Source organism: Malurus melanocephalus, unplaced genomic scaffold (genome assembly GCF_030028575.1).
Source record: "Malurus melanocephalus ecotype Western Australia unplaced genomic scaffold, MMel_1.1 scaffold_717, whole genome shotgun sequence".
NCBI lineage: Eukaryota > Metazoa > Chordata > Aves > Passeriformes > Maluridae > Malurus > Malurus melanocephalus.
The window spans coordinates 123,603-149,971 of record NW_026623949.1 but is presented as its reverse complement, the minus strand read 5'-3'; the positions used below and the strand labels follow the sequence as shown (position 1 = coordinate 149,971).

At 41.4% G+C, this 26,369-nt stretch overlaps 2 protein-coding genes across 2 annotated transcripts in view; one reads left to right on the top strand and one right to left on the bottom strand.

Annotated features, from left to right (window-relative positions):
* Window positions 1–3,099: 3,099 nt before the first annotated feature.
* Window positions 3,100–13,920, bottom strand: FAM81A (family with sequence similarity 81 member A). The gene is made up of 8 exons (XM_057384542.1): window positions 13,857–13,920; window positions 12,677–12,950; window positions 11,789–11,907; window positions 6,684–6,813; window positions 5,452–5,558; window positions 4,244–4,379; window positions 3,672–3,867; window positions 3,100–3,253 (listed from the first exon to the last, which is right to left on the bottom strand). The coding sequence occupies exons 1-8, from the start codon at window positions 13,901–13,903 to the stop codon at window positions 3,114–3,116; spliced, it is 1,149 nt and encodes a 382-aa protein (XP_057240525.1). The 5' UTR covers window positions 13,904–13,920; the 3' UTR covers window positions 3,100–3,113.
* A 10,307-nt stretch (window positions 13,921–24,227) lies between these two features.
* The window catches only part of MYO1E (myosin IE), a 78,958-nt gene continuing 76,816 nt past the window's right edge, over window positions 24,228–26,369 (top strand). Inside the window, exon 1 of the mRNA XM_057384537.1 lies at window positions 24,228–24,336. Coding sequence (XP_057240520.1) covers window positions 24,334–24,336 — 3 coding nt within the window. The 5' untranslated portion in view covers window positions 24,228–24,333. The remainder of the gene's footprint in view (window positions 24,337–26,369) is intronic.

Below are 26,369 nucleotides of genomic sequence, written 5' to 3'. Positions count from 1 at the left end.
TAGTTAGGTTTTGTGTCTTCTGTGCTTTAAATTTAAGGCCATTATGTCTTGTGCTATCAAGAGTCTGTTTAGTTTAGATGTTTGAGTGGCATGGCAATCTTCTTCAAGCAGTGGAATAGCCTGCATTAGTCAATGGTCTACTCTTGAAAGATTGTCATAAGCAAGTGACACAAGTGTCTGTGGCAAATGTTTTAGGTAAAGTTGGATCTCTTTTAAAGTGAAAAGTGGAGCAGATGCCTTCCTAAGACTCCTCCCAGTSCCTCCTTCAATGAGTTTGCAGTTGTGTCAGTGAATTTCGTTATTTAAATAGTATTTTGTGCACATCTAGTATTATAATTCCAAGTCTTGTTCTTTTTTTTTCGAGTGCCATTCACACAAACTCTGCCTCACTGCCTTTTTGCTTTTGTGGATGTGGCAGACTTGCACTTGGTGTGCAGTAACTCGTAGCATGAGCACTTGTGCTGAACAAAGAAAGCATATTATTTCTCTATCAAAAGTCCTTGGTGTCCCTGAAGGGCTGGAATGCAGAAATTCCATTGGACACCAGCATGGAAGGAAAAAAGAGGGGGCTGCTCTGCTTTCAACCACTGGTGTTTCCTTCTATTTGGCTTCAGGGGGTCTCTGCAGGTCAGTTTTCAGAATCAGTTTCCATTTGGTAAAATCAAGCTTCCATAGCCCAGTGTCTGTAGCACTGCCCTTGTGGCTTCACAGTCATTCCCCTGAGCCTGAGGGGATGCTGCCTCTGAGGAGAGCATTTTGCCATAACGTGTTAAGATGATCAGAAGATACCCTAATCCTCAAAGGGACTCCCAATTCTCCCTTGAAGGRCTCCCTGGTCACATATGAGCACTCCCTGGCAGACCATGCAGACCATGCAGCCATTGTAAATATATTTCATGGGTGACCTGTGCCTCCCTCCATTTAGGGTTTTAGAGTTGGAAGACACTGCTTGGCAGTAGGTTGCACATGATTTTATTTGGGCCTTTAGGTTTCTGCTCTAGCTGAGATTTAAGAAAATACATATTTTAAATAGAAAAAGTAAAATTGGATGGGGTTTCATGTGTTGTTTTATATTTGGATCAATCACACAAGATTTTTACAGGAGAAACATTTTATTAAAGTCCTGTATAAATTGTTTCTCTGATTCCCTGTATGCTCTTCATTTCATACCAGATTCTCTCGGGTACAGACTTCCAATTACAGAATTAAAAAATTATTCTGATTTTGGTCTGTCTCTTTTAGTTTCTTTCTTTGATATTTTCTTTCTTTAAAAAAAAAATAAAACACCAATGATAGCTTTTCCACTGCACATGGCTAAATATTTAAGAATAGATAAGAATACATACATTAAGTAAGATTGAATTTTGAAGACAATTCTAGAGAAATATCTACAAGCATTTAATTGTCTCTAGAGCACTGGGCTTTCCCCTTAGCTGCCATTGTAAATATATTTCACAGGAATAGATGATAACAAAACTACCTCTGATATTCCTGGTTTGTATCGGAGAGCATTGGAAGCCAAAGCTGCAAAAGCTTCTCATATCTTTGAGACTTCAATTACTTTTAATTATATAGGAAGTGAATATAAACTTAGTTGTTAGTCCTGTACAGATGTAAACATGTATGCATTTTCTTGATTTTTACACACTACACTGACTTACTGAARTTAATGACTAAGTTTTTGGAGCAGTTTTTTTTATTCTTTGTTCATTTTAAATATGGTGACTCTGTGGGCCAAACTGTCTTTCATGGAAGTGATGAGGTATTTGCCACTGATTTTCCAACTAAAAATATATTTTTCTAATACTAAATGAAAGAAAGGTTCATTAAGGACAGTGTAGAGACAACCTATTAATTTATTTAGGTTAACAGTAATGTAAATTCAGTGAATTAATATTTTTAATACTAATTRCTGTTAATAGTATAAATTAATAGGATGCTGGATAAAGTCTTCTATTCTTCATGAGAGTTTAATCCTGCATGGTTTACAAACAGAGGAGCAATATATCRTGCTCTGAATGAAGAAGTAAAAACAACATATATATGTTTTTTCTGTCTAGATTAATATGCCACATGGGTGCTTGTTTTCATTATGCAATCTCTTCTGGGAATGGAAATTATTATCTGGAAATAATGTGAATGCAATTAGCAATTTGAGTCTGCTAAATTATTAAAATCTACTTAAACATGATGAATCAGTTTTTTTACTTCAATGAAAATTTCTAAGGAGATCATAAACTGTCTTTTATTTTACATTACAATCTACAGACTAGGTTAGATTATCACCTTCTCTTTAGTTTTCAAACCTTTCCAAGCTTTTATCAATATAATGAAGCAAGTCACAGGAATACATGCCCAATAAAAAATACTCCATATATATCTTTTACCTTGTGTCAACTCCCCTTGGATATTAATTTTAAAAAGTTACAATACTTAAGACCATGTAAGTTAAGTTTCTTATGTTGTTTATGAATTATCTTAGTCTACAACTACATTATGGAACACTACTTMGTTTTCACACAGAGAGGATATTTGCAAACCTAAACAAAGATTTTCTGATGGTATCTAGATTTTGAAGATTGATCTGTTTAGTGCCAATTCTGTCTTCACAGGAATTCATTCATAGAGAAAGTCACTGTAAAAATGTCTATTCATTTCAACTAAGTAATTTGTATCAAAGTGGAGAATCTTGCCAAAGTCAGATGAAGCAAATGATAGGAACTTGCCTTTTTTCTTTAAGGGGGAGRGGTGCAGGTGCTTATATATAAAAGCATATAGCTGCCTGATCAAGCCTGCAAAACTGGAATTCCTTTAACAAACCAGGTGCCACTTCACCAATGTCTTACTCCAGTTTTACACAGTGCTTGATTTCCTGACAGAAGCTGGAGTAGTGCAGTGGCAAAGCAGCACTGAGCTCCAAAGGCTCATTGYCAGTTATCCACGAAGAGCTTGCATTTACTGCTGGGAGCAAASAGTGCAGCAGCAGCAGCAACAACAGCAGCAGCAGCAGAGTCTCATTTGGGACATGCAGGTAATTGGCATTACAGACTGGAACAGCACTGGAGTCTGCCTCCTCAGCCAGGTAAACACTCATCTCCCACAGCATTTTGCACTCATGGTCCAGCCTCTCCCCATCTTGGCACCTCCTGCTTCATTTGGTGGATCTGCTTCTGGAGCTCATCTTTGTCCAGCTTCATTTTGGCCTCTAGAACTTGCCGKAGAGACCCAATGCTCTCATAGATAGCTGCAAACCCTAATTGCAGTGGAGAATGATGTTAGTTCATCATGAAGAGCAAGAGAATCACATCACTGCTATCACAGTGTCATATCAGAATGTGCTTACATAACACTGCTTTGCACTAGGAGCACAGTGAAAGTCCTGAAGGAAAATAGGATTTAATTGTGTGCTGATGGCAGAAATGCCCCAATGGCAGCCAAGCCATGGCTGTGCCTCCTCTGGAAAGAGCACTTCTAAGCTGGTTAAGATGTCATCCCTTATTGCTGTGCTCTTCACACTCAGTGAAAATCATCCTTAATTTCACAGGAGCCATTTCATCTGCCCCAAAAGAATTTAAACTACTTTGATACAAGCAAAGACATTTTGCATATTAGTATGAGTGGATCAGTGTTACCACAATTCAGAATAAAGAACTTGATAACTATGGTCCTACCAGCATTAACTTCAGCTTTCATTTCTTTTACATCTTCATTTATCTCATTTTGAAGTTTGACAATGCGAATATTTATCTTTTCTTCAGTCTGTTTTGCTTCATGTCCTTCCATGGTTATCTTCTGCATTTCTTCTATTCTCTCAATTTTCTCTGCCATTTGGTTGAATTTCATCTCAATACCTCTCTCACTCATTTCCTGGAGCCGGAAAAAAAAATTTTACTGATTCACTCTGCATGTGAAATAACAGTGGCCTTTTWAAAAAAGAAATAGGTATTAATTAATCATCTTTTGTCTGGAATTCAAAAATATAAGGAATTACAATTTTTCCTAAAATCATTTTAACTGACTTGATTAGTGTAGGTTAAAATACTGATCTAGTTAGCAGTGACCAGATTAATTTAAAGATTCTCAGGTTGTGGGAGTGTTACACTTGATAGCAATGAAGAGGCAAAAATACTGAAGCCGTCTGAAAATCTCACTCAAATAATATCTCAATTACATCATCTCAGCAATTAATAATGCTTTGGAATTCTTCCTGAGAATTGTTACAGGACATTTTAATGAAACTTACAGTGCTTTCCTTAAAAGTCAGTGAGAGTTGGTCAATTTTTTGCACAAGCTCTTTTTCAGTTTTTCCATGTTCCTGTTCCAACCAGCTTCGTGCAGACAAAATCTGACTGGTGAGCTCCTCAACAGCATTTTTTAATCTAGGAGCACAATAGAAATTAGCAGATACAAAAGCGCAGAACTGGTCATTCAGCAGTGACTTTTTTAAGAACATGTTCATAAAAACACAAATCAGCAATTTAATATATTCTTCACCACATTAAGGTGACCTTTTGACTTTTAAGGCTATTTAAACTGGATACAGTAACATTGGTTTAGAAAATAAAGATGAAAGAGCCAACATTTATATGAAACACATCACAAAAATTTGAAGCATTGTAGATAAAAAWTCATTGTGACATTGAAAACAGAATATGGTCATCCATTCAGATTATAAACTTTGGGTCCATACTTCTTAAATCTGAACCAAGATTTGGTAGCCACTTATTTTGGTGGCAATGCTGGTTCCTGTAGCCACACTTAAATTGCCTGTGCCCACCTCAACTTTACACCAASCAATTGTGCCAATGAAGCTGTTTCTTTTCTCCAGTGAATATTTGAAATCTGGACTGCTGAGGAGGGCAATAAGAAATAAGGATGTTGATGTCTTATASCAGGACTGCTACTGCCTAGAGAGGAGTTCACATCTGAATTGAGTATAATGTCCCCATAGAATGCCTGGTAGTACACAGTAAATTATCATTAATCATTTAGGTATTGCAGTTATATTAATGCTGATTGGAGGCTATTTAAAGCACACTCAGTGAGTGCTGTGCTTTGCTTCCTGCTTGCTTCAGCTGAACTTTTCCCCCTGCTCTGGACAGCCATCTCCAGCATTCATTGCTTTGTATAGTTCTTGCAAAAATACACCAGGCCTCTCTTACAAAAATCTTCAGTTGTGTCCTTTAAACAAGTTCTGCCTGAATACTTAACTAGGACTTGATAAACTTTTCAGAATTACCTAACCACATTGAGGGCAGAATTCTTGGTGAAAGCAAGGCCCTTTTGACAGAACCACTGTGCTTTTGTAATCTCTGCGGAGCAAACACCCATATTCAAAGAGGTTCCTGCTTTTGTAGACCTAAAGATTACAACAGTCAGATTGGGAAAACTAAGCAGGGAAAACCCTGCTCCCAAGGTGCACAACAACAGCAAGGCTTCCCAGGCCCTTACTTTGTGTCCAGGACTTGCAGCTGTTGGTTGTTCTCTTTGTAGGCAATCTTCAGCTTTGCTTCTTGTTGCATTATTGATTGCTCTACTCTGCTCAGCAGATGAGAAATCTGAAACAAAATTTGGAATTTGCTATTGTTAAACAGCATTTCTTCCGTTTCATTTGGGACATTTTTATAACAGTAGAGGAGGTCTTACAGAGAACTCACTTTTGCTATCATTTCAAAAGTTATTGAATTTGCATATTTTACCATGAAACATGCTATCTCTCAATATAAAAGTATCAACATTTTGAAAACTGTAATTGTTTTCCTTAAATAATGTGAATAGTTTTGCCTTAAAAACCTCTGCCTGCTCCCCTTTGAGACAGCTGAATTTGCATGATCCATATATCTCCAAGTTGCCACACGATCAGAATAAACAAATTCCAAAGCACTCCACCAGTACTGAGGGATGTGCTCCATCACTCTGTGTACAATGACCACTGCAGTGACAGAAGTGCTGGCTTTAACTGGGGAGCAGTCATTACTAGAAGAAAATACTTCTCACCAAAGCAATCATCCCACTTTCTCAAAGCATMCTGTTCTGCTTCATTACAAGATGAATGAAAACATGCTCCTGGCATGCTAATATACTACACTGAGGCTTCTGAGAAAGGCAAAGTGGATTTTAACCATTTACCTACCGCAAAATGAAGATGTAAAATACTTTTGTTGACCAAGAAAATGAGAAGGCCTTGAGATGTGACATTAAGGAAAAGGATTCTTCATATCTCCAAGTCTCTGCTTGTATCTAGTGCTCACTTCCATTCTCAAACCCAATGGAAGAGAAACCTGACGGACAGATTAATGGATTCACAGAACCCAAAGCCAGTTTTGTTTTGCAGACCTTCAAAAAATGTGTTCAAATACATATAGAATCATCCTGGGAAGGTCAAAACACACAGGGAAAGACACTGATGCTTGCATAGTTGTTGTTTTGTTGAGCATGTGCCTTTACATACTAATCCCTTCTACACAGAGTGCTGAAGGCAGAAATTAAGAACCTTTTCAGTTTGAGCAATAGAGTAACACACCCAGGTACCAATGGTCAATGTGATAAGGACTGTGAGCTGATACATCTCTCCATTTGTATATCTGTGACCTCCCAGGATAATAATTAACAGTAATGGAGCCTGTGTGAATTAGACTAGAACTCTTACCTGTACACAGATTGCCTTGGTCTAAATACCATACCTGAATTTCTGCCTCTTTGATTTTAGATTCTAAGATCAGCTTGGAGGTGTGTTGGTCTTTACTTAGACTCTGAAGTCTTTCATACGTAATTTTATGCTCTGCAGACAGCCTGGCTAACCCAGCATCACACCTGTTGAATAGAKAAAAAACAAAGCACCAGCCAAATAGAATATAAGGTCCAGGCTTTTTTAATTATCCGTTTTATACAGGACATTTCTGTGAAATTGCTGGCTGGCTGGGAAAGCAATGTAAGAATGGTAATACATCTGAGAGTATTCAGCAAAGTGCTCCCAAATAGGCCTCGAGATCAAATAGTCTGATACCCACATTCCATTGTTCTTGGCACTGACATGATRTGGACAGGCTGTGTTATCACTCAGGGAAGTCACATCAGAAATGCAAAGATGCAGAATTTCACTTCCATGTCTTTTTGTCATACTCCAGAAGGTGTCTGAAAAGGTGTGTGTGATTTCACCGACATGATTAGAAGTTTAAATAACTGAGGACCACTTTTTCATTATTGTAGCTTTGCATGTTTATTTGTGAAATAGTAGTATACAGCTAATATGTGTAGTTAACAATGTGGGGCAAAATTTACGATTCTTTATTTAGGGAAATAAATAAATTGTCATTAAAAGCAATGGCAATTTTGTCTCAGAAAAGACTATAAAATGAAGTCCTGGAACATAATAATTATTGTATCCTTTCTTCACATTGGAACATTTCTTGATGCTGTAACATTTTCAGGATAAACATGCTACAGAATGTGTGATTTCTACCAGATTTCAAAAATAATTTGATCAGGTGGATTTCACCTACAGTAGTGCTATAAGGACATTAACTGAGCTGTAAAAACGTGAGCACTGTGATTTCAGGAGTAAGACCTCTGTGAAGTATGACTCATATTTTTTTGCTGAGGGAAATATGTAATCATCAATGTTACCAAATTGGATCTAGGAAACTGATGAGGAAGAGACAGCAGTTATAATTCAAGGGARAAAAAGACAGCAAAATGGAACAAGCTGAGGCGTGTTAAGTCATTACCTAAACCAGTGACACACTTTGTCATCTTTTTAGTCACATTTCAATTCRAAGGCTTTCATTTCTACATGCATTTTCATCACCTCGGTTACAGGAGCTGCCATTATCATTAAACATGAAGGGAAAGCCACAGCTAAAATGACAAATAGAGCATCTGCTTATTATGGTACCRTTTCAATATGAAAATAATCAGTAATGTTAAATAGCACATAGACATTATAAAATTTGTGGAAATTAATTTCTAGTGTAGCAGTTCAGCATTGTGAGACCCATTAGTAATATCTGCTGGGAGCCCAGCTAGGGCTTACATAGCAGTGAACAACTTKTAAGTCTCACAATCAGGAAGCTTCTTTAGAAAGAAGAGAGAAGCCAAATCTCTTCATGTAATTACCATCAGAGAGAATCAGAGGAATGAAATCATCTTGCACCTGGTCACCAAAGTTGTGGGGTCCAAAAAAATTAGTTTTGTTTCYCTGAGGCATGGCAGAAAATATAAAAAGCAATAGTTTTGAAACTACAGCAGCAAATGTAAACAGCAAGCACCTGTAATTGTTTTTAAAGTCAATTAGTTTTGGGTTTAATCACAGAGTATCTCTCTTCTTCATGGAATTCAGTGGTCAAAGAGTTCATGTAGTTCCATGGTAACTGAAACATTAAAATTCTGACTAATGCAAATTTAATGTCTGCCTGGTATGCYATGCAGAGGTCAGATTATTTTTGGTTTATCTTCTATTTCTGTGGTACACACTCACAAACACCTGATTAGTTTCAACCTGGAAAAAAATATTAGTGTTCAGCATCAAAGAAATCAAAAGACAAGTAGCTGCTCCATTCAGTATCACTAGGGCATAGATAAAGCTGAACTGTGCCAGTATCTGCAGCTGGGTGCTATATACATGCACTGTAATGCTATGGAGAAATTCGAAAGTTCCTGTTTTATTATATTCAGTCAAAATGACAGTGTTTCAGTGAAAAACAAGCAGCTGGAGAATAGGTATTAAAAGCAAGTTGAAATGTCCAATGTGGCACTGGGCAGGAGCAGAGAGGAGCTGGGGGATTGGTTTGGCTCAGGGCAGGGAGCCCAGAGCCACCCTGGTGGTGCCACCTCCCACACAGCACGAGAGAGCAGCACATTTATTGTTCTCRGAGAGTTCATGAACATGCTGCAGCCCAGACACATCAGACTCATCATCTGCCTATATGTAATGAGTCCAGGTTGTCTGAAATGAATCAGTTCTATAATGTACAGGAAAAAATCATCTATATATGCAAAGTAGGCCCATTTTGAACACACATAGTTGCCATTTCTCTGGATGTTTCAGCCCTCAGGAAGCTTATATGAAGAGCTGCTGCGGTATTTAAGAGCCAGGCTGCTGTATTTAAACTTGCCAGACAAATGCTCATTATCCACAACTAATTCTCTAAATAAATGATAAGGCACTAATGAATTTTATGATTCACTATCAATAGAAAAGGATTGGTAAATCTGTATTATATAAAATTGACAACATAAGGGACAAGAGGTTGGAGAAATGGATATTCTGGCATCTGTCTAATTTTGTGCTAAATGTGTCACTGAATTTTAGAGGTARTATTTTTTTCTTAAAATTACAGATTATTCAGGGCTGTGATAACYATTTACAAATTCATCAATAAGCCATGCTTATTGAGAAAGGATCCAGAGGGATGAGCTGTAACATGCATTCAGTCATCTTCTGTTAGCAATATTAGTTGATTCTGTGCTGGAGTGAGGTATGTCACTTCTGCAGAGCTGTGTGCAGTGTGGTTTGGAGCTATGCTTCAGAACTGCATGTGCATGMAGGGATCCCTTCTTCCCATCATTAAAAGCACCAGCCCTCAAGAAATAATGAGACAGTTGTTTCATGATATATTGACAGGTTACAGAACAGTTGCTGTTAGGAAATAAACACCCCTCTCTCCAACATGAAACTTGAATAGGATGTTTAGTATGCCTGTAATTACTGGAATTGAAATTTGGTCAGAATCCTGATGGACACCTAAGTCATTACATGACAAAGGGCTCAGGCTTTACAATTTACTGTATAAACTGGTTGTCACTGTCCTTCTGCACATTGCCAGCCTGGAGCAAACACAGTGCTCAGAGCYACTGCAGCCTGAGCCTCAGGTAGTGCCTTGGCTGTGCTGAAAGCTGATGCACAGGAAGCTGGTAACCCGCAGTAACTTGATCATGTTTCTAATGTTTCACTCTGAACTCAGCTGAAAGCTAGCAGGACTAGAGTACATTGGTGAGTAAAGTGCATTTGATATAAGGAGCATTGGCTAGAGTAATCAGAAAGTGTTGATCCAAGGGAAATTTCTGTATTATGCCAAGGGCATGACAAACCTCTGTCTTGACCACAATCTCCAGCTAGTGCAATAATTATTCACTGGAACACTAATTTCAAAGTAGAGTATGTTTGTAAATAAAGGCAAATAGTTTTCTCTCATGGAACGCTGCTTTAGATTGCTTTCTGATAAAGGAAAGATTATCTTTTTCCTCATTCAGGGTTTTTTTTTGTTGGTTTTTTTTTTGTTGTTTTTGTATGCTGAATAGAAGCATAGAATGCAGAATTGAAGRTAACAGTTAAAAGGCAATAAACTGATTCTCTTATGGTAATGARTACAAATAATATACATTCATCCCATGGTCTGACATAAGGCACATGGATATAATCTCATACAATTCTCAGATAAATTGCAACCCAGGCATAATACAAGGGTGGTGCCCTAAGGAAATGAAGGAAGAAGCCCTGGCACAGCCTGTGCCTGTCCCCACCCTCCCACACCGCGTACTCAKGGCAGGAGAGTGGCACACACTGATGCCCACACCAGCACCAGTTTCTTCCCTTGAGCTCCCTGACTGAGGGCAAAGGCACCACATTTTKCTTCCCAAGGTGTCAGTAACAGTGTTGCTCTACACAGAACCCCTCTCGGGATGTRGTATGATCTCAAAGTAGAGGTTTTATATAAAGAAGCAGGAAGATCTAAGCATGTACATTTTGGGGCGATTTCTCACAGGATAGATATGTGTCTGTGAATCTCTATGTGTTGTTCAATCAATTTTCTGATTTGACAAACTAAACTAGTTTATTTGTGTTTGCTAACGGGTAAGTGCATAACTTACTAAATGCTTAATTCTTTTTAAAACACCTCCAGAGTATTTTCTATGAAATGGACCATGAAAGTTATAATGGAAGATTCAGATRATTGAGTAATTTATGAGAAAACCTTAGTTCAATGAAAATCCCTCTCTGATTATTTCTGTAGGCTGTTGTATGTTATCACTAAATCAGCTGCCATGCAAAAAAGAAAGTAAAATTACCTGTACAATATGAACAACAGGTCAAATTCAGGACAAGTATAACTCCACCAAAGTTATTACCCAAGCAACTGTAAGCCAGGCTATAGCCTTTTGCTATATTTGTACATATCCTCTGTCTTTCATGTTCAGCTATACAGATATTTAAGCAAATGTTGTTGTGCTGGGGTTTTCRTTGTGTCACTGATGGCACAACTGAAGTCTCTGTGGCTGCTCAGTTGTAACCCAGAGCTTCAGGCAGCTTGTAAAGCCTCTGTTATTGTAGAGTTTTCTGTTCCTTATGTGTCATGTAGCCCATGTGGGATTTAATATGGCTAACCACTAACTGAACGTGCAGATTTTTACTTCTRAAATGTATGCAAAAATGTGCAACTATTTTGTTCTTCACAAGTGCAGATTGTTCCATGCTGTCTTTATAATTGTGCTAATTAACGTGTTTCAAAGACACGAGTCTAACCACAGTACTTCTTAAAAGCTGAACCAAATCCAAATTCCCAGCGAATTTGAAGTAATTTATTTAGAACTAATTTCAGGAATTCTAGGAATTAAGGGTGATACTGTCAARTTTAATACATAATACTGGAATGCAAAGGATTATTATTCATTTTCTTGAAAACACAGAGCAAAATTATCCTTGGAATTTTGCCAAAGTTGAATCATTAATACTTCAGGATTAGATCAAGATTAGCTAGCCCCCAAAACATGGTTCCATGGTGACTTTTACCTTGCAACTCTTCCCCGAAGATCTCCTAGGCCAGAAAGCTGCCGCATTTCAAGACTCTTCAGGGTAGAATTTGTTCCATAGCTGAGATTGTCTCTGACACGAATCTGTTCCTGCAGCATCTACAGAGCATTCATATGCAAATAAAAACTCAGTATGTCACATTTAATGTACAGTTAAAATGTYACTCATTATTTTTCAGTAATTCAGTATCCTCAGGTGCCATTTTATTATTATTCATTAAAAGCTTTGTCTGTAATGTACTAAAAGATATTTTAAGTATTTTAGTATTTCTTATTATAAGTGTCCAATCTGCACATAAATACCATAATATGTATAACTTTTAACTTGACAGTGAAATGGAGACTTAATTTTTTTTCTCCTTTCATTTTCCCCACCACACCCCTGTTGCTCACTGCAGCAGAGGTCAGACATGAAGTCATGTGTATGCCTATGATTAGGTCATAAAAATGAGCAGTTGGGTTTGGTTACTTCATGTCGTCAGTGAGTCAGAAGGGAAAGAAAGTTTATTATAGAGCTAAGGCATTTCCTAGTGTTTATACAGCACACCCTTTGGGCTGAAGTTGAGCTGGGTATTAGTGTCACATTAATTCATTTTTTCAAGATTTTCYAGTGCAGCTTTTGAAAGCAAGCTTATTAGAACCACAAAGGCTCCTGTGTTTATATGTTAATATCCTGTGCTATTTTCATAGCCGCCGAAAGAATTATGTAATTTGCAAACACTTTTTCAAGTGGTAAAAACAATTTATAAGCTTTCAGGATCTTCAGACCTTGTCTGACCTTTGCTTATCCTGTGGTAAACTTTGTTAGGAAATTAGAAGGAATAAGTAGCTGAGRTGGCATTAGTGCTGTGCAACATTCTTGCCATACCTCGATGTCCCGGTTGAGCTGCCTCACTATCGCAGTTATGTTTCGGATGTGTTCTTCCAAGAGTTGCCTTGCCAACCGGTCACCCCCCCCTTTGTTCTGCATTCTGTGCAGCGTGGAAACAATGTCCTCCTTAATGCGAAAGGCGTGTTCCACAAGAGCCGCTGTTGTTTTCTCATGGCTCAGGATTCTGTCCTCCAGCTGATCCACCAGGCTGGCGGATGCCAGCGGGACTGCTGTCAGTGCCTGGCTGTGCAGCGGGATGTTTCGGACCCGTCTACAGGGGAACAAGATCCACATGTTGTCGAGTTCTTGCACAAAACCCTGCCATGCCTTTGCACTGGATACAGTGTGACACTATCTGAGTGCTGGCCATGCCGGGGAGAAGCCCCAGAATATTCTCAGAGAGAGTCCCCACCGCTGCAAATAAGCGGGTGCTGTGTTGTGTACAGTGTATCTTGTACAAAGGCAGCACAGGTTCTTTCTCATACTCTTCAAGCTTACAGAACCACAGGATCTTAAGGAAAGGATATTAGCATATAATAAAGGTAGTTACAAATCAGAACTATAATTTGATTGAGAATCCAAATTCAAACCCTTGTACTGAATTTCAAAAGTAATGTTATTTGTCTTTAGTTTTCAGCCTTAATCAAAGCCGTAACCATTGAAAATAGGTATTGTAAATGAAATAAAAGCAGATCAGGATTAAAAAGGAATAGCTTGTGCCARTCCCTTTTCTGTCTCTATAGCTACCCTGTAGTACCACACAGAAGCTTTTCCCCCCATGACCTGGACAGGAGCATATGTTGGCATGGAAACTGAGGCAAGACCAAAATTATTACAAGCTTTGATATTGATAGAGATGTATGAGAATTCCAACAGAGGTCACTTTTGGCTCCGTGTTTTCACAACTCATTCCATGATATTAGAACCTGGCTAAAGTATGGTATTTTTGGACTTCTAGTAAGTAAAACTTTAARCTATTTAATTTCTTTGGGAAATGGCTAAGTAAAAGCTGAGTAAGGACTTGTAATTTTGGCCATGATTTGAATGTCCATGGTATTTCACTTTGCTTTGCACACTAATACCAAAGTCCTAAGTTACAGCATAACTATATGTAGGGAATTAAGAGACACACAACACTGTGCAATAGGAAGATGAGTTTTTATATTCTAGACTGTACCTTTCAGAAGGGGCAAGAGTTGGGAAGATTGGACTTCTGTGGGCCATTGTCTGGTCAATAATTTATGTCTGTTGAAAAAGTAAAAATTGAATTACTGAATAGTTTATATCTGGTACTGAAATGACTTACTGCATCTGCATTAAGTGTACCTTCAAGTAAAGTGTAGGATTGCTAATACAATAAATGCAAATAAAAATTGATACAAAAGAATGAAGACTAAAAACTGCTAAAAAGCTTTTTAGCTTAGATGGGTAGCTTTTTAAAAGAGTGAAAATACTCTTGAAAAGGCAAGGTTGACAGCCTTGAAACTGAAATCTGCTGTTGACCCACAGAAATGGTTTAACAGGGCAGAGGTAAACACACTTCTTGTCCCCAATCTTCTGCTGGTCTCTGACATCATTAATCAATGAATAATAAAGTAAGATACACAGGATGATCATAAAACATAGGGAAATATTGACTGCAGAATTACAAGTGTTTCATGACAGCAGATTATTAGGTGTAAGGTGTTTTTCAGGTAAAAGCATTGGCAGTCAGAAATCTAAATAAAATGTGTGACATCAGCATAGTTGATCAAAATTGAACCTTTTATTAATTCAAATCTAAATGACCACACTTTTTGTTGTACGTAAATTCTTCTGTGGTAAGAATATAAGTTCTGGCTTTAATTTTTAGACACAGCCAGCCAGACTGACAGACATTGCARCAGAGTAGGTCTATTAAACAGCTTCAGAAAGGTATTTTAGTGTCTTACTGTGTGACCAGCACCTGGCTCAGCAATTTTGTCTGATGACAGAAATTACTGGAAAATATATTAGCCTCAATCAAATCCAACTTATCTCCCCTATGTAAAACAAATAAATATTTTTAAGTATAAAGAAAATGAGTGTGGTCTGAGCCTGATCTCCTTGGGAACCTAAAATCCTCACTGCCAAATAAAAACTGATGTATGAAAAGAATGTCACAATTGCTGATGAAATCCCATGTAATCTGAGAAAGATAGGGCTTTGGAAACACACTAGTCAAATATCGATAGTGAAGAAGCAATAGGGTTACCCTTTGAGATCTCGAAATGCAAAGCATGTTTGTGCTTTAGAAATGTATGAAAGCACTGCCTGAAAGCAGAGAGCAAACATTGTCACGGTGTGTGTGTTCTATTTATAGGCTGGTGCTTTGAGAACTACAAATTAGGAAAAAAAAAACAGTTTTAAGAGAAGCTGGGTTGCTGAGCAGCAGTGACACCAGACAGGAATTCAGGAGGTCTGAGTTTAATTCTTTGCTCAATCTCTGATCCTGTTGACTTTGGACAAGTTATTTCCATAGATAATGACTCAGTTTCCCTACACATAAGAGAGATAACCATACCTACCTCCGTGTTTAAGTTCTTACATGGTTTTAAGTAAAAAGCACAGTGTAGGAGCTGGGGATCATTGTGCTGACTTTTGCATTCGAAGTCCTGCACAGACACTGAATGTCCAGTTCTGCAGTCTGCTCCTCACATTGGTTGTTTCCCAGTTGTTGAATTTTTGAGCAATGGCAGCATTCAGCGAGAGGTCCCTCCCAGTGACACCACCAGATTGCACCGGGTCACACTGCCAGGCACCCAGCTCTCAGGGGGCCTGACACCTCCGGGCCTTAACACATTTTAATGCTCTTGATGCCTTGAAGCTTTTTYGCACAATTTAGCTGTAAACACAGGAATTATCCCACTGATTTAAGAAGAGCTTAATATGCATACCACAGCAGCAAAGCACTGGATGCTATCTAGAAAAAAACAGAGAACAAATATTAAAGTCTGTACATCTAGCAGTATCTTAGTGAAATTTAGTGAAATACACTTTATAAAAACCAGCTAAACAGTGTTTTAGTCTTATGACCTTCAGTATCCATTTATTATCAATTGGAAAACAATGTTTGCAGCAAACTAAGCATAGGTTTGCTTGAATTCTTGAATTTTTCTGCCAAACTAACACAAGAAATGCAGCTAAATGCAAATATCTGGAAATAGTGTGATATGAAACTCAACTTACGTAGATGAACTTCTCATTCATTATTGCTAGCTTAAGCACTTTGCTCAGTACACAGTGAAGTATCTCATTATCAGAGATCAGATTTCTTGAYCTGATCCAAAAGCCAGAAAGGATTTAAGACCTTGCTCAGCAGTTACATAAAACTTCGCTGCAGTTTGGAGATATTTGCAATAAACAAATAGCTGTCAGAACTAATGACAAATTCCTTCTCTATGAGTGTGTGTGATACCAACTTAGACTAGTAAATAGAAAACACAAGTGTTCTTGTGTTAGATTCAGAGCAGTATAATTTCATATTTTAATGGCAGTAAACTGGGGTTGAGTCAGATATCAATTTAAATACTGGTTACAGGTGCTTAATTTATTCCTTTTTCAATGATGTTTCCTGCTTGATACTKCTATAACAATTTAAGTCATGATATATTAACCCAGTAAATTTGGGTTGACTGATTTAAGTTACTGAATATTCAAAATATCACATGGACAGGGTAAAAGTTTTTTCTCATTTGTAAATGATATGCCTTATTGACAAAAATAACAGTTCATTAGATACTTAAGGCAGGTTCTCCTTACAAATGTGGAGTACTTCCTTATTGTTTCTTTAAATCATGGACATCAGATGTGTAAAAGCTTGGGAAAAAAATCACCCATGAGACATGATGAAGGGGCACTTCTAGCAATGCACAGTTCATTCCTTGCTATTTGTGCTGTGGTATCCCWTCCCCACTTCTCAGACTGCCTTGCGTGTTTATTTTCTGCGGGATCTGCATTTCTCCTGTTGTGAAGGATAATCACATCTGTAGTGTTCAGTTCCCCATCTTCCATGATAACCTACATCCAATGCTGTAATGTCTGCGCACCTTGGCGTGTTTTCCAATTCATTCTCACAATATGCCTGTGAAGTAGGAAGCATTATTATCCCTGAAAATATAATTTCCTTCTGTTGCTGGTAGGGAAGTGAAGCACGGGGCGGGCTATGTGACTTGCCACAAGTCACACGGGAATCAAAGCAGACTGAAATACCTGCCTAGGCAAACACTTTAATCACTCTTTTATTCTTAAAATAGAAACCGCTTTGGTTGCTGCACAGGGAGCGTGTGACGGCACCACCCCGGCAGCCGCCAGATCCTTCCCAGTGTTACTCTGAAGTGCTTTGGGGCAACGCTTCGGGCTAAGTGAGAAAGTGCCGGTGCTGCAGCTCAGCGTGAGTCAGAGCCCGGCAGTCAGGGATTGCCAGCCCCGTGCCGAGCCCCTGTGCACGGCGGTGCCACCCGTCAACAGCGCTGTGCGAAGGGTGCCGGAGGGACCCCCGCCCCCGGCAGCACGGTGACCATGCCCGGAGCTCCGAGCCAGGCCGGGCTGGCTCCGAGAGAGGTCAAGGGCCCTCTGGACAAATAGGTGCCATCGGCCCCGGTGCCGGCCCGTGCCGAGCCGCCGTAAGCGGGGAATCGCGCCGGAGCCCCGCCTGCTCCAGGCCGAGCGGTTTGCCCTGCACTGCCCGTCCCTGCACTGCACTGCCCGTCCCTGCCCTGCACTGCCCGTCCCTGCACTGCCCGTCCCTGCACTGCCCGTCCCTGCACTGCCCTCCCTGCCCTGCCCGCGGTCCCGGCCCCGCAGTGCGAGGGTCACCGGTGGGCGCGGCGAAGGTTGCGGGGACACGAGGTGTACAACAGCCGACAGGACAGCAAGGTGCAGACACCACTCTAGGGCCATGCAACACGGGGGAACAGAGCCGAGACAGCCTCTGCGCTCACTCACCGGTGCTGGCTCGGGGCTGGGCAGGGCTGCCCGCCGCTCCCGCGCATCCCCGGCGCCGGCCGAGCTCCGCTCCGCTCCGGGAGCGCTGCCGCCGCGGCAGCGGCCGTTCCCGAGGCCGTGACCGCCGGTGTGTGGCCGGGGTCCGTCCGCCCGCCCTCCCGGCCGGCTGCGCGGAGCGGAGCGGATGGGATGGGATGGGATGGGATGGGATGGGATGGGATGGGATGGGATGGGAGCGGGGCGGCCGCCGCAGGCCGGGCTGCGGGAGCGGGAGCGGTTGCCAGGACGCCGTCACCATGGGAACGCGCTGCCGCCCGGGCGGGGGGAGCCCTTCGCATCGCCCCCTCCTCGCAGCTATTTCACGGCAGCGCTCCATCCTCGGGAAGCAGGGAGGGACGGGGAGGCCCCGCAAACATCGGCGCTCCCTGCGGCACAGGGGGCGAGCGGTGGGGACGGAGCGGGGGCTGTGCCTGTGCCTCCCGCGCCAGCAAACGCCGGGCTCCTGACTGAAAGTTCGCTGGTGACAAACAGCGGTGACTGAGTTTCTAGTGGTGCAAAGGAACCGAGAGTATGACTGAAAGCATGGGTTTTTCCAGAGCGTATATCAAATCCTGTCAGAAYACAAGACTATTTAAACCAATGGTGAATATTAGTTTGGTTTATAAAGTTTCCATGTTACATTTTCAAACAAGATCTAACATGCAGCTTCAGTGAAACTTCATATATCACAGCAAATAAGATCCATCTGCTTGCACAGCAGAGGCGTGTCAGCTAAGAGAAAGTATTACTGGAAAAATAAAGGCCATACAGGGTGTGTCTGCCTTTACTTTTGTTTCCTGCTTGTGTCATTCCTTGGACTTCGATACAACCACCTTGGGTAAGCAAAGCGTAAGTGAAATCAGAGAACTTACTGCACCAGTTCACTCTGAAATAGCAGATTGTCTCTGATTTTAGTTAAAATATGTGCAATATTCCATACTGTTATACAGGCAAACCACTGCAGGACTAGGGATCTGGTAAATGTGAAGGACAAAAGGGTTATACCATGCACTCTGTTGTAAAAAGCAAGGTGGGGTCTGAATCCACATTCTGACCTATTTATTTTAAAGTAATTACCACATCAAAGGATCAAGCCAGAAASAAAACATGCCAACTGAGAGTCATAAGATTGTAGGATAATTCAGCTTGGAATGAACCTCAGGAGAACACCTGTCCAACCACCTGCTCCAAGCAAGGTGATTGATGAGGCCAAATGCAGTTGTTCAGGGTTTTACCCAGCCTGCTCTTGGAAACCTCCAAGGATGGAGACTGTCCAGCTTTGGTGGACAGCCTGTTCCCATGCTTATGTGGCTGCTGAAGGAAGAACATTTTCTTTACATCTACTCTGAACCTCTCTTGTTTACATTTATRTTGTTGACTTCCCACTATGAGCCACTATAAAGAGTCCAAATTTGCTGTCTTGATGACTTTGTCATAGATACTGGGGGGCCCTGTTAGATCCCCCAAAGTCTGCTTTCATCAGGCTGAACAAGCCCTGCTTCCTCAGGGGTCCAGCTCCCAACCATCTCACTGGCCTCTGCTGAACGTGCTCTAGTTTACTGATGTACACAGATTATTCCTGACCTGCCAAATATCTGGACAAAGTGAAGTTCACGCCCTTCATGCCCCTGTGTAGCACCTGTCCAGTGTTTTTTCTTGCTAAAGGACTGCTGGGTTACTCAGTGTTTTCTTGAGTATGTCTGCAGAGTAAGGCTTGAAAGCAAATTGTTAGTTAAAGAAAATCAATTTGAGTTATTTTAATTTAAACAYATAACATTTATACCTCCTACTGCAGCCTTGAAAATAACATGAAAAGGTACCTCTGTGCTCAGCCCTCAGCCTGCTTTCTCCCTCTAGCCCTCCTCTGGCGGCCAAGAGAGAGGGAGGCATCTTATAAATYCTTGTCTGTTGTTACACTCTTCCCAAGGCATCCACACCACCACAGTCTGACACTGGAGCTGAGTTGAATGGTCTTTGCTTTGACCCATACAGATGCTCTTTTCATCCTGTGTTATCACAGATCATTATTTTTTGTACTTGCATCACTTTCTTGATGTTTCTAACTAAAGCAGTACTAAATTGTTGTATTTTGTATCATTACATCTTCAGCGTAGTTCATAGTGAATGTGTCGATTTATTTTCTTAAAGGCAAATTCATATCACAATCTCTTTATTAAGGCACAATATRAACAATAACATTTCCACTATCTCACTCATTAATTGAGTCCCACTTAAATAAGGACAGAATTACAGAAYGGAGCAATTTAGGCTGGAAGGGACCTCAGAGGGAATATGGTCCAACTCCCTGCTCAGAGCAAGGCCAATTTTGATGTTAGATCAAGTTGCCCATCATAGCATAAAGTTTTGATCTTAAAAGCTTGTGTAATGTTTCAAAAAAAAAAAATCTCTCAGGGAAAAAACATATAAACCTTGTAATTTTGTTGTTGTGAATGTATATAGCTTAACTGAATTCAGTCACAGGAGCTCCTCGGTTACCAAGTCTTTGTGGACCTCTTCCAGGTTTATACCAGCCTTGCAAATAACAGCATTATTCATATGTTTTGGTTTGCAGTTGGAGGAAAATTCAGCTCCATGAATTCTAGGTATCTCTTACATCTGAGGCTTCTCTTAATCAGATCCAGAGCGAAAAAGCCACATGCTATTTTCCCTCAAAAAGCCTTAAACCAAACATTGGATGTAAAAAGGCTGTTGACTTTGTTACTGTACTTTTTACTCCAGTGGTATTTTAGATGGACACGTTGAACACGTTAAGGACATTTCCTGAACAGGGATGCTGCTCTCATTTGAGGCCAACAAAGCAGAGGAAAGAAGAAATTTTGTCAGGCACAGAGAGTAACAGAAAGCTACAATGATTATATTATTTTTCAACCTGTCCTATCCCTGAAGTGATTTCATTACATTTTAAGTCATAAAATTCTGCTTTTGTTTTATAGACGCCATTTTGTTTCCCCCTCCCTATATTTCACAGGAATAAGTAGCTGAATCCATTTTTTATTTCCTGTAAGTAGAATTCTACATGCTCCAAGTGTAACTGAAGGCAGTGTAACCATCTGCATTTTAGAAGAGAATGTTACAATTCAAAAGTGTCTGTTTATTCTTTGGAAGGCAGTTAAGGAAAAAAAAAACTACATTGAATTTTAGAAGTTTTTTAACCTAATATAATTTGGTTTTTTATTACACAAATCCTTCATCTTTGTAAGAAGTACCAGATTATGTGGTTTTCTAACTAAAAGAATGATATCTTGTTAAGACTATTAAGCCTTATTTTAATGGCTTTCAAGCATTAATTAAATTATTAATTAAATTATTGTGGTCAACAGAAGACAAATATGTGACTTACCAARCTTATTTTAATTATAGTCTTTAAGTAAGAGAAAAGCAATAATGCATTTTTTTTTCCTTTGCTGTCATTTTTAGCCAATTAGAAAGCAGCCAGAACAGTGTTTATTTCATTAAAATTTCTAATATTTTCCAGATTCACTGACTTCTTGTAAGAGTTATTTCTTTCTGAAGCCAAAATAATATTTTAGAATGGAGACCAAGGGAAAGCTTTATTCTGTGGCTTTTCCAGAGATAAAGACCTTGGTTTTTTTCAGTCTGTTTATTGTTTACACMTTTTAGCACTATCCTGATCCCTGTTTGGTGCTGGCACACAGTGTCACTCAGTGAATAGATGGAAATGCTCRTGTGAGTTGCCCACTGCACCATGTAATCCCTTCGGTGAGAGCTGAGCCTGGACCAACTCCTGCAAGTCCCAAATGCTAAGCTAAAAAACYTCCTTAGGCACTGAGGTGAAGCTTGTCCTTAAATATTTCCCCAAAGCTTAGCACCAGTGATCAATATCAGGAGAATCAAGCAGTGCAACTGTTTGCTGCTAGAAAATTAGCTCAAAATAATTCTTGATGTTAACACTTCTGTGCATGAGCTGGTAGGTGTTACTAACCAAACAGACTGTCAGACAATACATGCGCCGAAAAAAACTGATGGAAGTTCTCATACAGGGAAATTTTCTTAAATCTTTTCAAAGATTTTGCAAGCCTTTGAAAGGCATCCTGTCCACATGAATGTTTTGATAAAAATGTCACCACTTCTAAGTTTTGTGCATCATTTAAAAGCACAGAGGTTCCTCTTTACTCTACTAGAGCCCCTCAACTTGAAAATGTGGGTTCTGCCTTTCTCAGAGATGATTTGTACATTCTTGGCTGGAGGAGGCATGCAGACCATTCAGGCACACCACTGACATTCAAGGGGAAATGCTTTCCCCTGCTTCTGAGCAAGGATGCTGAATAAGTATCTTTCACTTAATATATTCAGCTTGGGAATTAAATATTTATCATTAAAATAAGCGGAATGTTTAAAAGCATGAAAAGAGTTTATTGWGAATTAGACTGTGCTTGGTCTAGTCAGTGCTTAGTAAAGGTTGATGAAGATGCACAGTACTGGTTTTTTCAGGAATTTTGTTGAAAGTCATATTGTAGTCCACACAGAGTAGACAGACCCAGTAGCACACATTTATTTCAGTGARGTCAGGACCAGTTTCTTGATTAGCTGGCCAATGTGGATGCACTTTTTAACTGTTCTTCCACAACCTTGTTTCTCATTATTCATAACTTGTTATGAAGATGTTTTATGTATGTAAACACACATACATACAAATATACCTGTCTTAAGGAAATTAATCTGTACAATAAACAGACCCATGTCCAAAGCAAATAGAAAAACCTACAAAACCTGTAYTGATTTTTTATCTTCTATTGGTCCAATATACATACACTCTCTGCGTTCCTACAGCACTTTTTCCACTGTTTCTTTATCATAGTCTCATAATTTTATGTAACATTTCTGTGTTCCAATGAAATACTAGGCAAATTATTTTTGTCCTATTTCCACGGAACTGCTGTACTCACCTTCTGTTGAGAATCAGCRTTGTGCACTATTAGCATTATCAGATATATTTTTGCTTTAATAGCTGTTGCAGCTCGTATTTGCCACACAGCTTTTTTCTCAATGAAAATATTCCTTATCTCTCATGTCAAKATCAGCCAACATCCAAGCAATCCACTGTGGAAATCCCAAGCTTCACTTGATCAATAATTATACAATGTAAGCCCAGCTGAGCTGAGAAGTGTTTATTCTTCAAAACTGAGGGTGAAACATGCCCAAAGGACTGTTGTGTTTCATCCAAACCACCAAAGATTGTGGGACATAAGAGGGGGCAGATAAATAGTTGAAGTTTTGTCCTATTTCTGTATTGTGCATGTCAAGGTGGTTTGAGTTTGTAATACRTGATCAGCCATGTGTTTAATGTCTGCAAACCATCACAGCTGTCCTGCAGTCAGAGCCATCAGGACAAAGCCATGTGCTGAACAGCACTGTCCTTTCTCTGCACTGGCAGATCTGGCTGCAGAACCAGCACCTGGCTCACAGCAGCCGGAGCAGTGCTCTCCAAAAAGCCGGAACTAAATCTGCTTATGTCTAATTTCTAAACTAGCGTGGATACGACTCTTAATTTTGTTCACAAAAACAAAGAAAATTTAATATATATTCTAGGAATTCTGTATAATTTTTTCCTCTCCCTATTTTTTCCAGTAATTACATTTCTTTTTAATCAGAAATAAACTAAATCCTAGTACAACCTATCGATGACAGCCAGGATCTGTACCCATTTGGAGTGGTTTCCAAAGTGGCTTGGAAGCAGTATGAACACATGACTCGGGGTCTGCCAGTTGTTATGATTGTACTTTATGTTATTTCCATTTTATTTATATTCTGGCCTAGAAGTGGCGTTAGAAATTCATTAGAGCCAACAGTAGGGCTTCCACGCTGAGGTGAAATGTTTGTTAACAGGACTACAGCCCTCAGCTTCGGGCGGGTTTACTGTTTGATCGCTCAGAAAGCGCAGTCCCTGGAAGTTGTACTGATTGTGTTGTGGTCATAACGAGCTGACCAACGTGGAGCAGATGCCGGCTGCTTGCAGGCACCCGGTTGTTTTGCGCTTGTGAGATACCTGTAGGACTTGTTTCCACATCCACCCGGTGAGAAGGTGCGCGTCCTTTCCAGTGTTTCCAGGGATCGGCAGCACCTTAGTTCAGTGGGTAGGCGGGAGGCGGGCACAGCAGGCGGCACGATTGCGGGGGTACGGGCACCCGCGTTGGCTCAATGCCTGCGAGTGSCGGTGCAGCCGTGTCCTCCCGGCCGGCCCGGGGAGCTCATGGCGGGGTGTGCCCGAAGCAGRGCCGCCGCTCTGTGGGCCGGAGCTCGCACCGGGATTCCCTCAGGGAATGACGTCCCGGCGGCGCGCGGCCATTGGCTGCACCGCGGCCACTTCTCCATTTATGGACACATCGCGCACACGCGGGGCAGCCCCAGCCCGCTCCTATCGCTCCCTCATCTCCCCCCCATCTCCCCCCGGTCCCCTTCCCGCACCGTTCGGTCCCGGCCCCAACATCAGCCCCGCRCCGTTCGCTCCCCGGCCCCGCCCCGGCCCCGCCCGTCCGGGAGTTGCGCGCGCGGAGAGGGCGGAGCCGGTGCCCCTTCCCCTCCCCTCCCCTCGGCCCGCCCGTCCCTCTGTCCCGGGGCGCCGGCGTGTCTGGGCAGAGGCGCGGGCAGCGCTGGGCCGAGGAGCCGCGATGGTGAGCGGGGAGTTGGGCTGGGGGCCGAGAGGGGCTGGGGCAGCTGTGGCAGGGCGGGGGCCCGCGGGGCGGCGGCGGGAGCGCGGCTGTCACGTCCCCTCGYGCGGTGCCGGGAAGGGGCCGCGGCAGCGCTCCGTGTCCCGCTCCCGACCGGGGGATAGGATGTGTAACCGCGCCGGCCTGTGGGAAGCCGGGCCGTGCCAGGCACTTGCCGAGGGCCAGCGGCTGCCGGCCCTGCGGACCCGGGTCAGTGCCGTCAGTCGCTTCCCRAGCCCGCCCGTCCCATCGCGGGGCGCGGGCAGGGCCGGCGCCGCCTGTGGAGCAYGAGCCGAGTCTCCCGCCCTCTCCCGCCGCTGGGATCTGAGGAGGTGTCGGATGTTGATGTCCTGGGGTGGGGGAAATCCTGGGGCAGGGGAATGCCACGGCGTGGTCGAACAACAGGTGACGCCTCTGTGGCTCAGAGGGCGCTGGCGGAGGGGTCTCGGCGGGCAGAGCCGCACCCCCGCTCCGCGGTGCTCCCTCCGTGCCCAGTGCCGCTGTCACTCCGGTCCCCTCTCCCGGCCGAGCCGGGGACAGCACTCAGGTGTGCCGCAGATGTGGCTCCCGAGCACGGGAGCTCGGGCACCGCCATTGCTGGGGCTCTTCGGGGCTGCTGTGTTGACGCGATGCGATGTCTGGAAAACTCCTCAGTGCTAGACTGAGGAAAAATCGAGGTTCGTCAGGCGAACCTGATTTGTCATTAGTAATTGCCTCCTGAATTGATAATAGCTTTCATCCTGAAGTAATCCAAGTAACGACTGTGACTACCTGTTACACAAGAACTTAAAACAAGTAGTGAAAAATCCTATGTGGCAATAAGCTAAGCTGTTTTTTTTTAAACAAGTAACTTATTTAAAAGTGTTCTAAAACAGAATACTAAAGAACTGAGTGTTAAGATACTTGAAAAACTTTTGCAGTATTTCTCCTGAAGCTTAACTAAGGTTAAGTTTTGAAGACTGGTCAGCCTAGTTCTTGTGTATTCAGAGCTTCACTCCCAATACTAGGAAGGATGCCTTACTGCCATTCCCTCTGTTTTGACTTCCTGAGGCAAGTATCTGGTTACACCTATGTAGAGCACAGATCTTTGCTTTAAATAAAGCATTACAGAAGTTAGGAATCGCGATGCCAACCAGCTCTTACAGACCTGGCTTTGGTAAGGAGCTTTGAATAAGATCCCTGGGGGTTGATTGTTTTGCCAGGTGATTCAGATCAACTTGTTAGCATTAACCTTTGCTCCTAAAGTACTGGCTGTGTGTTAAGTTGGTTTGGAAATGCTTGGTGCAGGTGCTTCAGAGATGTCTGCCTGTTACCTATAACAGTTTGACATCAGCTGCTGGGAACTCCATTCCTTTTTAATRACCTTTTATAATCAAAGCTTTTGTAAATGCATGTAAGTAACTGACAACATACTCTGTGAGACTTACTTTATCAAAATAAGAGAATTCATTTCTTCCACAAGACACACTTTTTAGGGATGCATTCAGGCAGTTATTGTCCAGTTTTTCATTTGATTCTGAAGTAGTCTTTACTGTGAGATTTCAAGCTAATACAAATTGCATTTTTAGATTATTGGTAATTACAGCAAAACCAGAAAAGAATATTTTCAAAAGTGCTGCATTTTCAAACAATTATGCCCAAACAGTTGTTTGATAGTCATTAGAAGGTAGTATTTTGTAACTTAGTTGGCAGAAGGATTGCCTGGCAGGACTTACAATGATGCTGATGAACATGAATCATGTTACTAATATCCTGAAACTTTATACTTATTCTCTGTGCTGTATAAAAATCTCCCACGATTCCCTTTTTTTTTTTTTAGTCTTAAGCGTTTAGGTGTCTGGGGGGCAAAAGAAGCTGAATGTTGAAAGTGTTYTGTGTTTTCTAAATTAATCTTCTGTACTGTACACGTCAGAGTGACTCTTTCTTGTTCTGACAGGGTCACCAGTGCAGGGTGCTGAGTTAGCTCTGACATCAGGTGCTCTTGGTGCTTCACGGTA